At 35.5% G+C, this 15,102-nt stretch overlaps 1 protein-coding gene across 2 annotated transcripts in view; it reads left to right on the forward strand.

The window, feature by feature from the left end:
- Positions 1 to 13,446, forward strand: part of MOSPD2 (motile sperm domain containing 2) — a 32,806-nt gene extending 19,360 nt beyond the window's left edge. For both annotated transcript variants that reach the window (XM_021547517.4, XM_021547518.4), the window contains exons 9-15: positions 1,813 to 1,983; positions 4,174 to 4,286; positions 7,579 to 7,675; positions 8,437 to 8,533; positions 9,186 to 9,315; positions 10,445 to 10,547; positions 12,118 to 13,446. In XM_021547517.4, the coding sequence (XP_021403192.1) occupies positions 1,813 to 1,983; positions 4,174 to 4,286; positions 7,579 to 7,675; positions 8,437 to 8,533; positions 9,186 to 9,315; positions 10,445 to 10,547; positions 12,118 to 12,264 (858 nt within the window). In that variant the 3' untranslated portion in view covers positions 12,265 to 13,446. The remainder of the gene's footprint in view (positions 1 to 1,812; positions 1,984 to 4,173; positions 4,287 to 7,578; positions 7,676 to 8,436; positions 8,534 to 9,185; positions 9,316 to 10,444; positions 10,548 to 12,117) is intronic.
- The last annotated feature ends 1,656 nt before the right edge of the window (positions 13,447 to 15,102 follow it).

Raw genomic sequence — 15,102 nt, forward strand, 5'->3', positions numbered from 1 at the left:
GTGCAACTGCTGTGCTCTTCACCTGGATATCTAAATTGATAGCCCACAGGTTTTCTTGGAAGTACCTTATATAGGTCAGTGGCCTGAAATTAAGACATGACTAAGCTTGCATATGACTTTATGGCCACTGTGTGCATGTAACCTTAGAAAATATTACCACTATGATTGAGACACCTCTACAAAAACTGCCAAAAATAGTAGCATGCATTCTCTAGATCCGATATAAAAAAGAGCTTTAAGTTTATAGAATGGATATATAAGGCATTGAATAAATGTCTTGTTTACCTGGCTGAGTTTTTCACCCTGTTAGTAGATACACCCATGTCACTGAAAATTAGGCACTGTGACTAGGAAGTGTGGGACTTTGAACAGAATCTCATCAGTGGGACAACTCAGCTCTTGAAGCTATCCAGCAGCATGGATTAACAAGGCCAAGTAAAGTGTGCAGCACAATTAATTTCCTTCTATTAAGGTCACTTTGTTACATGCCCTTCATCCTGTGCTGGGAGGGAATGACAAGGCTTTGTTGGTTTGCATAAGGGGAAGCTGGATATTTCTGTCAAATGTGGGATGTCAGTATTCTGTAAGACTACTGTAATATTTCTTGTGGAGTCTTAATAGTGATTTGGTCTGTAACTGATACTTAAAGCTTGTCCTTCTGGCCCTTAATAGGATATTGTTTAAGCCAGGAAATACCTATTTCATTCACCTAGAAGTCTTTGACTGTTGCTGCACCCTGAAGAGTAGATGCTATTTATTGATTATAGATGAGCAGGAAGTATACTTTGTTTTTGGTTTCTTTGAATAGGTCCATCTAAGACTTTTCCTTTTTAATCTTTCTTAACATCACATTATTCCTTGTTTTGAGAAAATGTTCTTGCTTATGAAGAGCTCTCTTGAAACACCTTTTTGTAACTCCCAGCTGAAGGAGGCATAATTTGTGAAGCAGGGGCATTGCTCCATTCTGCTTCACAGGAGTCAAAGCTATGTTATTTTTTTCCATTGGAAAAACTGACAGACTATATCAGTTCACTTGATGCTTAAAACTGCTTGAGAATGCAGTAGGAACAGAGTTCCCTGTTCAAACACTGCATCTAACATTGCATGTAATAAAACAATTTGGAACATGTTAAGAAAATTTCTAGTTAGCAAAAACTGGTTTTTACTGATCTTCCAATGGAAAAGGTACCTTTATTGTAGAGTCATTGAGAACTTAAGTATTCTGCTGCAACATTACTCAGATGTCTTAAATATGGTCTTTAAATTGATTTGGCATTCCAAAGACTAGAGGTCTGAATTGCAGAATATTCTAAAGGTCCACACACATTATGTTAAACTTAAGGGATTATTTCTGGTTGTTTTATGGTTTTGGGGTTTAGTTCCTTTTTTTTAAGTGGCCATTATGAAACTAACATACAAGGAACAACTGATGTTTTTCATCATGTTTTGAAATATTTTTAGAAATAGTGGTCATAAGTTTTAAATCATGTTTTTGAGAACGAAGAAGAGAACTTCAGGAATTAGACTGTGAATGCTGATCCTTGGTAGACCAGCTTCTGTAGTTCTGTTATGAATAAAATAAAAGTTACAGTTTACTGGCTTCATTGGATGACTGTATTTGTCTGTTGATGATAAAATAGAAATTCTTGGTGTCAGCTTTCTGTGCAGGGGTGCAACTTGAAATGAATATATGAAACATAAAAGTAATGTGAAACAAGAAACAAAGACAGTATTTCCATTTAAAAAACCCTAGAGAAGGCACTTGTAATCCTCTTGGATAACTTATCTTCTATAAATCTCCTTATCTTTCAGGATTCTTTCAAGTACAGTTATCCTCCATTGGTTGATGATGATTTTCAAACTCCTTTATGTGAAAATGGGCCCATTACAAGTGAAGATGAACATGAAAGTAAAGAAGAGATAGAGGCAGACACCAGGGAGGCTGGGGAGCTGAATGAAACACAAAACCTTAATCAGAAAAAGGTATCTTAAGTGAAGATTTAGGCAAGACTAGCTAGATGGTTACAAAGTGGGACAAGAGGCATGTAATTTTGGTTACTTGTCTTTGTGTTTTATGTTTTTAACAGTTTTTCTGTCTTCTAATTTAGCAAAAGAACACGGGAAAAATGAAAAATAATAGTTGCAGTTTCAACCTTGACTCTTGGTCTGTAAAGACAAGTTTCATGCTTCAGAATGCATAAAATGTGCTCAATATTTAGTCTTGGAATATAGTGAATTGTACAGCAAAAGGAAAAAGGTTTCTGTATTTTGTTTTCAAAGGTTGTCTTTCTAGTCAGTTACTTTTTTAATCTTGGGATATTTAGTGGTGATCATTTTGAAATTTAGTGGTGATCATTTTGAAATTTAGATTTAGTTTTCTCCAATGCCTAAATCAGTATGTACATGAAAAAATTTTGAGTTAAATATTTATGCACTACTGGATGTTACTTTGTTTTCTTAAATTATTGATAAAATCTCAACAAATGTTTTCATTTATTCTCAGGAGAAATTGTATTCTTACTCCATCAATCATGTTTTGCAACATAATATTCCTGCAGTTTTGTTTATCCGAAAATAAAGGCATTGTTTTACACAAGTTCATATGAAGTGATATTTAGGAATATGCAGTGATATTAACTGGGGATATTGCTGTTGAAAGTAGTGAATTTCAAAATTTTTTCTACTACTTTATTACCATAATTAATTTTGGAATATTACCTGCAAAACTTCTGTTTAATGTAGTAGGATACAGTTTCATTTACCATTACAGGTTTGATAGAATAATTTGAAATGTGTAGCTCACTAAGTTTTGGAACTTGGCCAGCTTTGAAAAAAAAAAAAAAAAAAAAATTCACTGACCTTAAGGTCAAAAGGAAGCATTGCACAACCATGGTTAGACTCAGTAGCATGTTTTCCTTGGGACACATTTTAGAAGCTATGATTCTCATATACAGAAACATGGAGAATTTCTGCTCTATGTGTGACTTGCCTTTGGTGCTTAAGTGTCAAGTTAATATATTAAGTTGTTCTTAAGTGATTTGGTGCTTGGGTCTTAACTTCCTATGTAAGGTATTTTAGTTTTCTACTTTTTTTTTTACTGTTGAAATACTATAAAGCATGTAATTGTTTTCTCTTTTATTCAGTGTAACCAAGGTGCTACTCAATTTTTTTCAGTACAGGGAATCATGACTGATAAAATTGGTTAGTAAGTGCCTGTCCTGTAGCTGCTCCCATTTTTGTGTTCTACAGTAATATTTTTTCTGGTAGTTTTATGTTGAAGAAAGCCTAACATATAACTAGTGCAGTGTATTACACACTAACCTTTTTCTACCACTTTTATATAATTATAAAAAAAAGTGCCTGTGTAGGTTCTTTTTATACTGCCTATTTCATATAAAGTTTTGTATTCCTTTCATTCCCATACTTCAAACTTGCATGAGCTGAGTTCTATTCATGTCTTTTCTCCGTATTAAAAGTGGAATAAAAAAGGAGACTAAGCAGACTCTTGAGTCAACTGATCTGGAATCAAGATGTCACTAATTCTTTCAGTCTTCTGTTACCCCCCAGCACCTGCCCTGTTTTGCATGTATTTTCCTAATGTTATAGAAGAAAACCCTCAGAACCTAAGATGTACCTGCAGTTTTGAAAGCACCGTTTCAATCAGCATTATTTCTTTTATGTTCTGCAGTACTTCAGAGTTTCATCTTAGAGCAGTGAAGATATGTTTAGCTACCCTGCAATGCAATGAAGTGTGGAATTGGTACTGTGCTTTCTGTTACAGTGGTACAGCGATTGTATTGTTTTAATCTGTTTAAATTTTAATTTGCAATGGATGAATAATACCAGTACTTTATAATCTTTGATATTTGAAGTGCTGTAACTTAGTGTGTCTGGAGCTTACAAAAACAGACCCAACCAGCAAGAAAATACATGGAAAAAAGACAAAGCAGAATTTTTGTTTCATACATGTTTAATGTGTTATGTATCTTCTATAGTAAATCATTTTATTCAGTGGACTTCAAGTGCCCTCAGGGAATGAATATATATAAAGCTTGGTCTGTAATATGTAAACTGTTGAAAGAAGCCTCATCATATTCTTCAAAATACCTGCATCATTCTGTAACATGTAATCCAGGTTTCTAGTTAATCATTATAATTATCATTTTTACTCAGATGAATTCTATAGAACAAATTTCCAAATCAGAGGACACTGACAAAACAGAGGTTAAACCAAAAAATGCAAAGAAAGCATTAACCACTTTTAAAGGACCTTTATTGCATATCAGGTAATAATAATTTTCTTAAATTTTCTTTTTACAATGTGCCTTGGACACTTGACTACTGAACTAGTTGGTTTTCAAAATAAACTTTTTTCAGACTATTAGAGGAAAACAAATTATAAACTTTTTAAGATGAATTTTTACAAAGCTCAAAGTGTTTTTCTGGTTTTACAAGTTTTCAGTGAATCTTCTGTCAAAGATTGGTATACTTTTTGTACAAATAGGTGTATATTCCATAGAATTGTGGAAGTGTTTTGTTTATATTGAGAAAACATCTAAGTTAAGCCTGTCCTTACCTGTAACGAGACCAATGGTTTGACATTGTTTTTTCTTGAGCCAGTGAAATCAATGCTTTTTCAAGAGTTTTCACTGTCAAGTCTTGCTTGAATTCTTTTGGCTTATGATGGTATAAATGTCTACAGTAACAGTTTCCACCAGTTAAATTTGATTAATGAGTCCAGTTTATTTTATGTGGAAAGGGCTCTCTAATGACATTTCTACCCAGAAGATTTTGTCACCCAAGATGCTACATCTTGCATAACATAACTGCAATAACATGCAGTTATTTTTATCACTAAACTAGAATAAAGAAATCAGCCAATATAACTTTTTTTTTTCACTGCCTTTTAGGTTAAGATGCTTATTTAGAATTTGATTTAGATGTTAACTTTTAATTTTCACTTTCAGTTTGCTATTAGATGAATGAAGAAAATATCTAATTTTTAGGTAATTTTTTAGCTAACTTTTTAAGTGCTGTAATGAATTAGTTTTGGAATGAATTTTAATAATGACATGCTCATTAGCATAAATACATTTTGTATGTGTAAATTTTTCCTAATTTTGAAATTAAAAACCTCCTCTGTATAGCCTTAGTTTCTTGTATGGCAAGACAAAGGCATAGACTGCGGAATTGTGATTAGAAAAGAATGTTGAATGTTTTCTGTGACAATCACAAATGCTAGATGTGTTTTTCCAACCACTTTTTAATTAAAAAAAAAAAAGGAGCACAAATCATAAGTAGACAAGAAAAAAAAATGCAAACAAGCAGAAACACCCTCAGAAACTGCCTTTTTTTTCTCTTAAAATACTTCAAGCTGTCATTGAATAGAAGTTATTTACATGGACTGCAGCACATGGAAGAGTAATCTTAGTCAAATATAGTGGTGTTAATACTTGTAGTCTTGCTGTCATGGAAAATAAAATATTGGTGTCTCCATTGTTTTTGCTGTTTGCTTTGTTTTTAAATTAAAAGCCAGAGTGCAGCTGTTGCTCTGGACATTAAACTGAAAGTAATTGAACCAGTAATCTATAGTGCCATTCATAACCAGTTGTAGGCACCTATGACAGAGAGCATAAGCTCTGCCACCATGATTAACTTGCATCCTTGCTCATCTCCCAGAATTGCCCTGTGAAGGGAGCAGTCTGAGCACACGCCTGAGGCACTGCAGCTCTGGCACCATAAAATCATGGACCAAAGCTGGGTCCTTGTGCTCTTTGTTTCTTGTATTTTCAGTCATGCTTATGAGACAGCTGTCTCCCTCATTTAGACCACAATTGTATTTGCCTTGTATACCTTACAGTGAAAGGCTGCCTCTGACTTTCTCCTCAATAAATGAATTTGTTTGGTTGGACAAAAAGCAGCAGTTTCCTTGTACTGTCTGACAGAGGAGCTGCTCGTGGTGTGTTGTGGTGCAAGAATTTCTAGTACTGGCTGGTTATGTCACACACATCAGAATAAGGAAATCCCTGCATCTGTGAAAGTTAAAAAGCTTGGGTGTTTGTTTAAACAGTCCACAATCCACCCTCCTAATAGCTACATACCACTAACCCCTAATGCTGTGGAACGTGATTTCACAGACAAGAGCCATACAGCCATGGTCCCCAAGCTTTTTCTTTTTTTTTTTTTTTCTCAATGACCATAATTGGTAGAACAAGAAAGATCAGGCTCTGTCAGTATGTTCCTTCCCTTGATCATGTTTGTGGCTTATCTTGAGGTTGGTTATCGTTATCTTGTTTCAGTTATGGTTCATCTTGCAATTGCTGTTACACACAGCTGCAGTAGTACAGTATTAAGATAGCTAAACTATGTTGTAGCTACAATCCTTCCCTTCCCTAGCACTGGTTATTTAAATTGACAATTTGGAAATGAAAGAATACTGAGAGGAGGAGAGAATTAATATATGAGGCTGTTTGAAACCTGCAATTGTTTTGGTTTCTACCTTATTTGGCACACTTCCTTATCCCCACTGCAAAAGTAGTCTTGTCATGTGGACTGACTAATGCACTGTAAAACATCAGCACCCCAATGTCACAGTCAGCCCCAGAATCTGCTTCCAGCATGGGCGTTCACACTTGCCCTACAGCACCAAGGGTGTTTCTTCTCAGATCATATGCTGGTTTAAGTGGGAGAAGAAGCATTGGTACCATAAAAGGAAGTCTTTTGAGGAGATGGTCAAACTAACATGAAATAAGCATTCCAAAAAGAGGACATGAGGAAAAGAATCATGGTTTTGAAAAAATATGCAGCTCAGTAGTACAGAGTAGAATGGCAGTTCTTTGTGTGCTCCTCATGTGACAAAATGAAAGAGGCGTACCTCTTCTTGCTACTCAAGTTTCCTTTCAACTTGTATTATATGAGCATGCCCTACCTTTTAGCTACTAGTGTTCATTTGAATGCTTATCCAAATTGAGTTGTGTTAGTTTGATGTGGTTTAAAATATCTCATGCATGACTCTCTTAATTGCACAAGAATATTAAAAACAAGCAATAACTTTATTTATGCATGTGATACCACAAGTATGTGAAGACTGACTCATAAGTACAAGTGGATTCAGTTGTGGTTGAAATGATTGGAAAGATATCTGCCTTCTCCTATGTGTGCACTATATCCATGACAAGGATAGATGTTTGAGGTTTAAATTACTCCCTGTCTGTGATACCTTATTTATGCATGAGCATAAATTAAAGTCGGCAATGCTTTCCCTTAACACACTGCCTAAATATGCAGTAGCTGACTCTGAGTATCTGTTGGCTGTTACTGCTCTTAGAGATGGCAGAAGTCAAGGGCAGTAATCAGCTGAGGCAGCCAGTTCCATTTGTCATGAGTCAACCCTGAGCTTCACTAAAAAAATGTTGCTTTTTGTTTTCATAGCTTTTTTTGATGAAAATCCTTTTATGCTGACTATAGCTGCAGGGTAAAAAGTATTTTATTTTTGTGGAGGTATGGTCATGTTTTTTTCTATGATCTGTTGTAAAAAGATAATCTGAAGAAACTAACTATTTTTAAATTTCTTATTAGCCCAGCAGAAGAGCTATACTTTGGATCCAAAGAAACTGGAGAGAAAAAATGTTTAATAGTTCTCACAAATGTCACTAAAAATGTAGTGGCTTTTAAGGTAAGTGTTTTATGTGTGGCCTGGTTTACTAACTGTATAATTTTTTCTTGTTTTCTTTAAGGAGGAAGGATACTATTACCATTTTACAAACTAAGTTTTTTATTGTGTAGTGATGTTTGAGGTAGATCAAGATCTTCTAGCTGAATTTATGCCTATGATGTACCACCTCAAAGGGGATAATTAGTATTAAAAATTTTTGGAGCACTGACTAAAAAAGAGCTAAAGTGGTGGTTAGTTTTTTGGTGAGAGTAATACTTCTTGAAAAGGAAAGGCTTGAGCATTGAAAAGTCCATCTTTTTAGAATGTTTCTTTTAAAATACTGGCTGGAAACAATTTAGCAATACTCCAGAATTCTGCAGATCCATCTGCAAATGTCACTATCAAAGGAATTAGTAGTTATATTTGCTTCAGAAAATGGAGTTTACTTACATGTTTGTGGGTTTTTTCCCATGTTTTGCATTCTCTACACATTAAAATACAGTTTTCATATTTTTGTATTTATTATAAAACGTTCTTGGCTGTTTTTAAATATGTATGAAAAAGAAAAATAGCAAATGCAAGAAAACAAAGGATAAATGCAATTGACAGGGTGGAAAAAGGAATATGTAAGAGTCCTATTATGCCTACAAAATGTTATATTTTAAAGACTTGTCCTAATATTCAAGCTTTTGGGGATTTAGTTATTACAGAATGCGAGAATTTATGAAGCAAAAGTAGTTTGTGCTTGCACTTACTGTATCCTTTATATTTCTTGTTCATAGGTGAGAACAACTGCACCTGAAAAATACAGGGTTAAACCCAGTAACAGCAGCTGTGAGCCTGGCACATCATTAGATATAATAGTTTCTCTTCATGGTGGTAAGTAAAAATATAAAATAGAGCTTGTAAGAAATCTGGGCAAGTTGCATTACTAGACATGCTCTAGACACTGATGGTTGTGTGTGCTTGCTGGTGTGTAGGGCTGACTGATTCCCATGTCTACTTGACTCTTGTATGAGAATGGTACCATTTGTTAGAAAAACATGGATGTCAGAAAGGATTTGAGTAGCTGCCTGTACTGATTTACTGCTCCATTCAGGCATAAGCAGCTGTTGTCTGCAACCCATTTTATTTCTTGTTAAAAAACAAAAAATCTGAGTGGCAGTTGTGTCACTGGTTCATTTTTACAGTGGGAGTTTATCTGCAGTAAATCAATTTCCTAAATTGTTGCAAGGACAGTTGAATTTGCTGGAGAAAATTTTGCACTGTCTTTGAGCTATTAAGATGAAACTAGTTCTGTTAAAATGAACATATATAATTTTGGGAAAACTGTAATTAGAATTATTGAACTTTAGAGAATGATTTCCTTATTTTTATTTCTAGCAAGTCAGTGTCTGGTGTCCTGCAATAAACAAGTTCTCATTTTATGGCACTTTTGTGCAAAATACTTTTATCCTCCTTGCAATATTGCTGTTTAATCTAAGCACACTGTTGCTATTTTTTTTTTTCTTTTGGTCTTCCTTGAGGGCAGGTTTTGCAGCTTCTTTACAGGATCGTTTCCTTATAATGGCAGCAGAAATGGACCAGTCTTCTGGAGCAGGTGTGCCAGAACTGACTCAGTTTTGGAAAGAAGTCCCTAGGACCAAAGTGATGGAACATAGGTAAGCATATGGTTTTCTGGTAACAGGAGTTTGGGGTCTTTTTTAGCTTTTATTGTTTAGCTGATTTATAGCACTTGTGTAATCATAATCAGTGAAGGATACTCCAAAATCACTTGTGTGGTTACTGACCAAAATACATTACTGAGACTTCTGCTCTGTTTTAACTGAGTAGATGAGGGTTTAATGTATAAAATGGTATTCTTGATGTGCTCTTTTTTTTTTTTTTTCCTGTTCTCATGCTGATGAAGAGAGTTAAGTGGAAAAAATATGAATGTGTGTGACAATACACATGAACAATAGGGATTTTGGTTTTTTATTAAGAATGTGTCGCTTGAGTTTTCTAAAAGGAAGCAGTCAAGGAAGATAGACATAGTAAATGCAAAACTATTTCTATACAATATTAAAAATGTTCCTTTTCTACTAGGGAAAATAAGAATTTTGTGGAAAATCTCTGAAAACCTACCACATGATCATATGTGTATTTTCAATATTTAGTGGTGCAAAAGTCATCTAGAAAAATCATTAGAAAAATAATTTCCCCATACACTTTTTTAAATGCACCTGTTGCTGTTCTCTCTCATCCAGTCACATTGGGTGGTATCACTGAACATGTCTAGGAAAAGTTCCCTGCAGTTTTGACTGGTTTTTTTGCCTTAGATTGTTCCTGGGGTTTTTCTGTGGGTTTGTGGGGCTGTTTTTTTTGGAGCTGCCTTTACCCCTTTGTGTCCAAAACTACCGTGGAAAAAGTATTTTTTGAGTTGTGATGCCTAAATCGTGTTCTGTGTTTGCTTCAAGTGCTTATCCCTTACTTCCCTTTTGAATAAAATCTTCATCATGTGAGTGACCTTAAGCTTCCTTGTATAAGTGGTACAATTTATTTGGGGTTTTTTTTAAGACAGACCCTGAAACAATAGAGAGAGGTTATTTGCTGTGTACACGAGTTACTCATGAATGCTGACCTTTACTTTTTGGTAAACCTAGACTAAATGTACTGTAATTATAATTACTGTATCTTAAATTTTACAAGTGCAGGGATTTTATCCTCTTAAGAGGGATTGTTTATTCCTAATTATACAATGTTGCATTAAATTTGTGATTTTTGGTGTGTGTTCTTGTTTCCTTTTTACAGGCTCAGGTGTCATGTCATAGAAAGTAGTAAGCCCTCTTCTCTGACGTTAAAAGACAATGCATTTATTATTCCAGCAAAAACTAATGAAGATTTACATATACAGGTAATAGCTTATTCCTTTGTTCTGAAAATTCAGCAAAATTATAGAATATGGTAGAGATAAAAAGAATTTTTACTGAACTTTTTTGGTATTTTGTGGTTTATACTATTTTAATGTCTCAGCAATTGAAGGTAACTACATCAGTGATAGTGATTTAATTATTTTGTTTAATGATAATTATTTAATAATCATTAAATTTTCAATGCAGTTTGCTCATTCTTCTTGTGTGTATACAGATCTGATATATCAATGAGCATCAGTGATATCTTTTGCTTCTGAGTGTAAAGATGTCACCTGCTTGATGCAGGCCATTTTGGTTATCCATAACTTAAGAATTGAAGCTCCTTTAGTGGGAGAAATTCCTGAAGTGTGTATTGATGGAAAAGGTATTGCTGAGAGACTGCTGAGAGAAGGTCCTTTCCTTTCCTTTCCTTTCCTTTCCTTTCCTTTCCTTTCCTTTCCTTTCCTTTCCTTTCCTTTCCTTTCCTTTCCTTTCCTTTCCTTTCCTTTCCTTTCCTTTCCTTTCCTTTCCTTTCCTTTCCTTTCCTTTCCTTTCCTTTCCTTTCCTTTCCTTTCCTTTCCTTTCCTTTCCTTTCCTTTCCTTTCCTTTCCTTTCCTCTCCTCTCCTCTCCTCTCCTCTCCTCTCCTCTCCTCTCCTCTCCTCTCCTCTCCTCTCCTCTCCTCTCCTCTCCTCTCCTCTCCTCTCCTCTCCTCTCCTCTCCTCTCCTCTCCTCTCCTCTCCTCTCCTCTCCTCTCCTCTCCTCTCCTCTCCTCTCCTCTCCTCTCCTCTCCTCTCCTCTCCTCTCCTCTCCTCTCCTCTCCTCTCCTCTCCTCTCCTCTCCTCTCCTCTCCTCTCCTCTCCTCTCCTCTCCTCTCCTCTCCTCTCCTCTCCTCTCCTCTCCTCTCCTCTCCTCTCCTCTCCTCTCCTCTCCTCTCCTCTCCTCTCCTCTCCTCTCCTCTCCTCTCCTCTCCTCTCCTCTCCTCTCCTCTCCTCTCCTCTCCTCTCCTCTCCTCTCCTCTCCTCTCCTCTCCTCTCCTCTCCTCTCCTCTCCTCTCCTCTCCTCTCCTCTCCTCTCCTCTCCTCTCCTCTCCTCTCCTCTCCTTTCCTTTCCTTTCCTTTCCTTTCCTTTCCTTTCCTCTCCTTTCCTCTCCTTTCCTCTCCTTTCCTCTCCTTTCCTCTCCTTTCCTCTCCTTTCCTCTCCTTTCTCCTTTCTCCGTTCCTTCCTTTTTCTTCTCTTCTCTTCTCTTCTCTTCTCTTCTCTTCTCTTCTCTTCTCTTCTCTTCTCTTCTCTTCTCTCTTCTCTCTTCTCTCTTCTCTCTTCTCTCTTCTCTCTTCTCTCTTCTCTCTTCTCTCTTCTCTCTTCTCTCTCCTCTCTCCTCTCTCCTCTCTCCTCTCTCCTCTCTCCTCTCTCCTCTCTCCTCTCTCCTCTCTCCTCTCTCCTCTCTCCTCTCTCCTCTCTCTTCTCTCCTCTCTCCTCTCTCCTCTCTTCTCTCTTCTCTCCAAAATAGCTCAAAATTGCCAAGTGCTTTCAAGTGCAGTAATTCTGACTTAATGAAACTGTTCTATTTTCAGCTAACTCATTTACTGCAGATTAATAAAAGACTTGAGGAGCAGATGAATCGCTGCCTCTGGTTCCAGCAGCTGTCAGTTGTTTTATCACTGCTATCAGTTACTGTTGCTGCCTTCTGCTTCTACCTGGCATCTGCCCAGAGAAGCTAAAAAGAATTGCTGTGCCCTGGATGTGCTGCTGCCTATCATGGCTCGTTGGAGTCAAAAAGATTGCAGTGCTGCACTTGGATTCTGGAACTGCCAAAATGAGGTTTGTGAGCCTACAGCAATGAACAAGAAACAGTTTACTGGGGAAAAAAAAAAAAAAGACAGAAGAAATGAATGACCAGCAAAAAAAAATTACTGAAATTATTGTCTAAGTTGACACTTACACTAGGGCATGAGGAAGATGTTGAAGCTAGGACCTATTTTTACTGTACAACTCAATAAAAGCTACCGAACTGGAAGGAGGAAACCAAATACAACATTATTTAAGACTGTTGTGCTTTTTTTTTCTCTATTCAACTGCTTTAGATACAATATTTCATTATTTTTTGTCATATTCATTCTTGCATTCTGATTCACTCCCATAGAAGATGCAAGCAGTCAAATTAATGTATTCCAAGGTTAATCTGTTCATTCCAGGAAAATTTACAGAAATTATGTGGTACAGGTGGATTTTTTTATGTAATCAGTGTATGTATATACACATAAATGAAGATATTCGTTGTCAGTAATTACTTTGATAATTCAGACTCATTGCTATAATTGGCTCACATTTCTTACTGAGTAACACGCACAAGACAAGACACTATTCCTGTTCTCTTTTTTTTTTTTTGAAAGCAACTTGTATTCAAATTACAGAGGGAGTGTGGGAGCTGACTTCTTTACTGTGATGGCCTATTATTGGTTCATAAAAAGGCTGTTAAATAATCAGTGTAAGAACTTACTCTGAGCTGTGCAATACAGTTAAATTACATATGAAATTATGGAAAAAAGGCAAGTCAAATCAGGAAGATTAAATACACTTGAAGACAGCATAAAAGTATTATATCTGGCATTTCACAGAAATTGTTGTGGAAATGGTGCATAAAGCTAGAAAGAACTTTGCTAACAAGGATTCTTTGTACTCATTGCTGTAAATATGTATATTAAAATGATGAAAACTTAAAAGGAGACTGATGGCATCTTTCATACATTTAAAATTTTCACTCTTTAGGAGATTTAAAATAATTATGATGCTTGAATTATTTTTTTGCTACAAATTTGCTTTGTAACAGATTTATTGGTTTTGTCTGCTGACTTCAATAGATGAGAAGTGATTATTAAGGAAAAATAAAGGTCATACTCTGCTTCTGTCTTTTTGCTTACAGTGTGTTGGGGATGTAGGATCATTCCAAGAAAATAAAAAAGGGCAGTTTAAAATAATAAACTGATTAACTAATAAAGCCAGCAATATGATTACTAAAAAAATGCCATGTACAAAGCAAGCTGCAGAAAAGTTTGGTGCACAGTCTTCTGTCCTCTCTTAATTTATACAATGGTTTATAGCATATGCTTTTTCTTGATTTTTCACTAATCTCATTTCTGCCTGTTGTTTATCAGTATTTTATATTTCTAATGATTTGGCAATTTATATTGTTAACTGCTTATAATGAAGCTGTTACTTGGGTTCTTTTTTATGTGCATGCAACTCAAATGCTTTGCTTACAATGAAATGGATTGTTGTCTTAGTGAGAAAAATAACAAACTAATTTGTAACCTAAAGATAACATAACAATAACCATGCTATTAAAATGTCAATTCCTTAATTTGGGTGGATTGAATAGCACTTTACTGTAAAATTGCCAGAAATATATTCTTAGAGTCTTTGCCAATATGAATATTTTAATGTTTTTGGTGCTTTCATATATTTTCAGTATTTTATTACTTATTTTATTATTGGTATTTTCTTTGTATGAATCAGATGAACATCTTTTCTATTTTAATATATTTTAGAAAAATACAGTTAAAAAATAAATATGAGGAAATACATAGTCTTGAATGTTTAGTCTTTTAAAGATAGCTGCATCTCCTCAGGTTTTTGCTATCTAGTTAGTCTGCAGATACTTCACATGGGAGGGGTCAATATGGTGATGACCTGATATGATGTCTGTTATGGAGCAGAAGTTTTGGTGGCACCTGTCAGACAAATGTGAAATAGGTGACAATGGCTTTTGGAACAGAATATCTGACATAATCACATGGACACGATACTGGGATGTCAGTGGTACCATGGCACAAGGGATGCAAGTCCACACAAAGTGACAGTAGTGGCTTTTAACGTGACCTGGACAATAGTCAATTTGTATTTTTCTTCTTCAAGAACATCATTCATTCTATCATCACAGAATATTTTCCCAGTATTTTCAAAGCTTTCAGTTGTTAGTAGTTTCAGATTTTGTGTGACAGCCCTTGGAAATGGGTCTCACTGTGGAAAGTTTAGTGCTTAACACACACTGAAGTTACAGAGTAATGTGATTTGATACCCAATATCAAGAGAAGAAACAAAAGAAGCAATTATTTTTTTCACATTATGGGAAACTCGGTTTATAAACCTGGGGCATTTTAGAACTTAGACAATTCAAAAAGTATGATTTGATTACATGAACTATCAAGAGCTAAGATTTAGTTTTCCTTTTCCCTCATTGTAGATTCACAGTTAATTTAGGCTTTTACAGACAATTAAGAGACAACAAAGATTGTAATCCTAAAAATCAGCAATTTGTGCTCTAAAATAACCCGTACTCTTTTCCTAGGAAGGAATTTTTGTACCTTCCTCTGAGCTTCATTGTTCTACTTTCCTGTATAAAATATCAGATTTCTGTAAAAGAAAAATAACACGAGGATGAGGGGCAGCAGGAGCAGAGTTTTTAAATTACCTTTATAGTTCATCAGTGATTCCCTGCTGTAAGTAATTTGTCTGTGTTGTTTGCCTTCAGAATCTCAGTTTGTCCCTATTTCCAGAAG

This window comes from Lonchura striata, chromosome 1, assembly GCF_050655825.1.
Source record: "Lonchura striata isolate lonStrDom1 chromosome 1, ASM5065582v1, whole genome shotgun sequence".
NCBI lineage: Eukaryota > Metazoa > Chordata > Aves > Passeriformes > Estrildidae > Lonchura > Lonchura striata.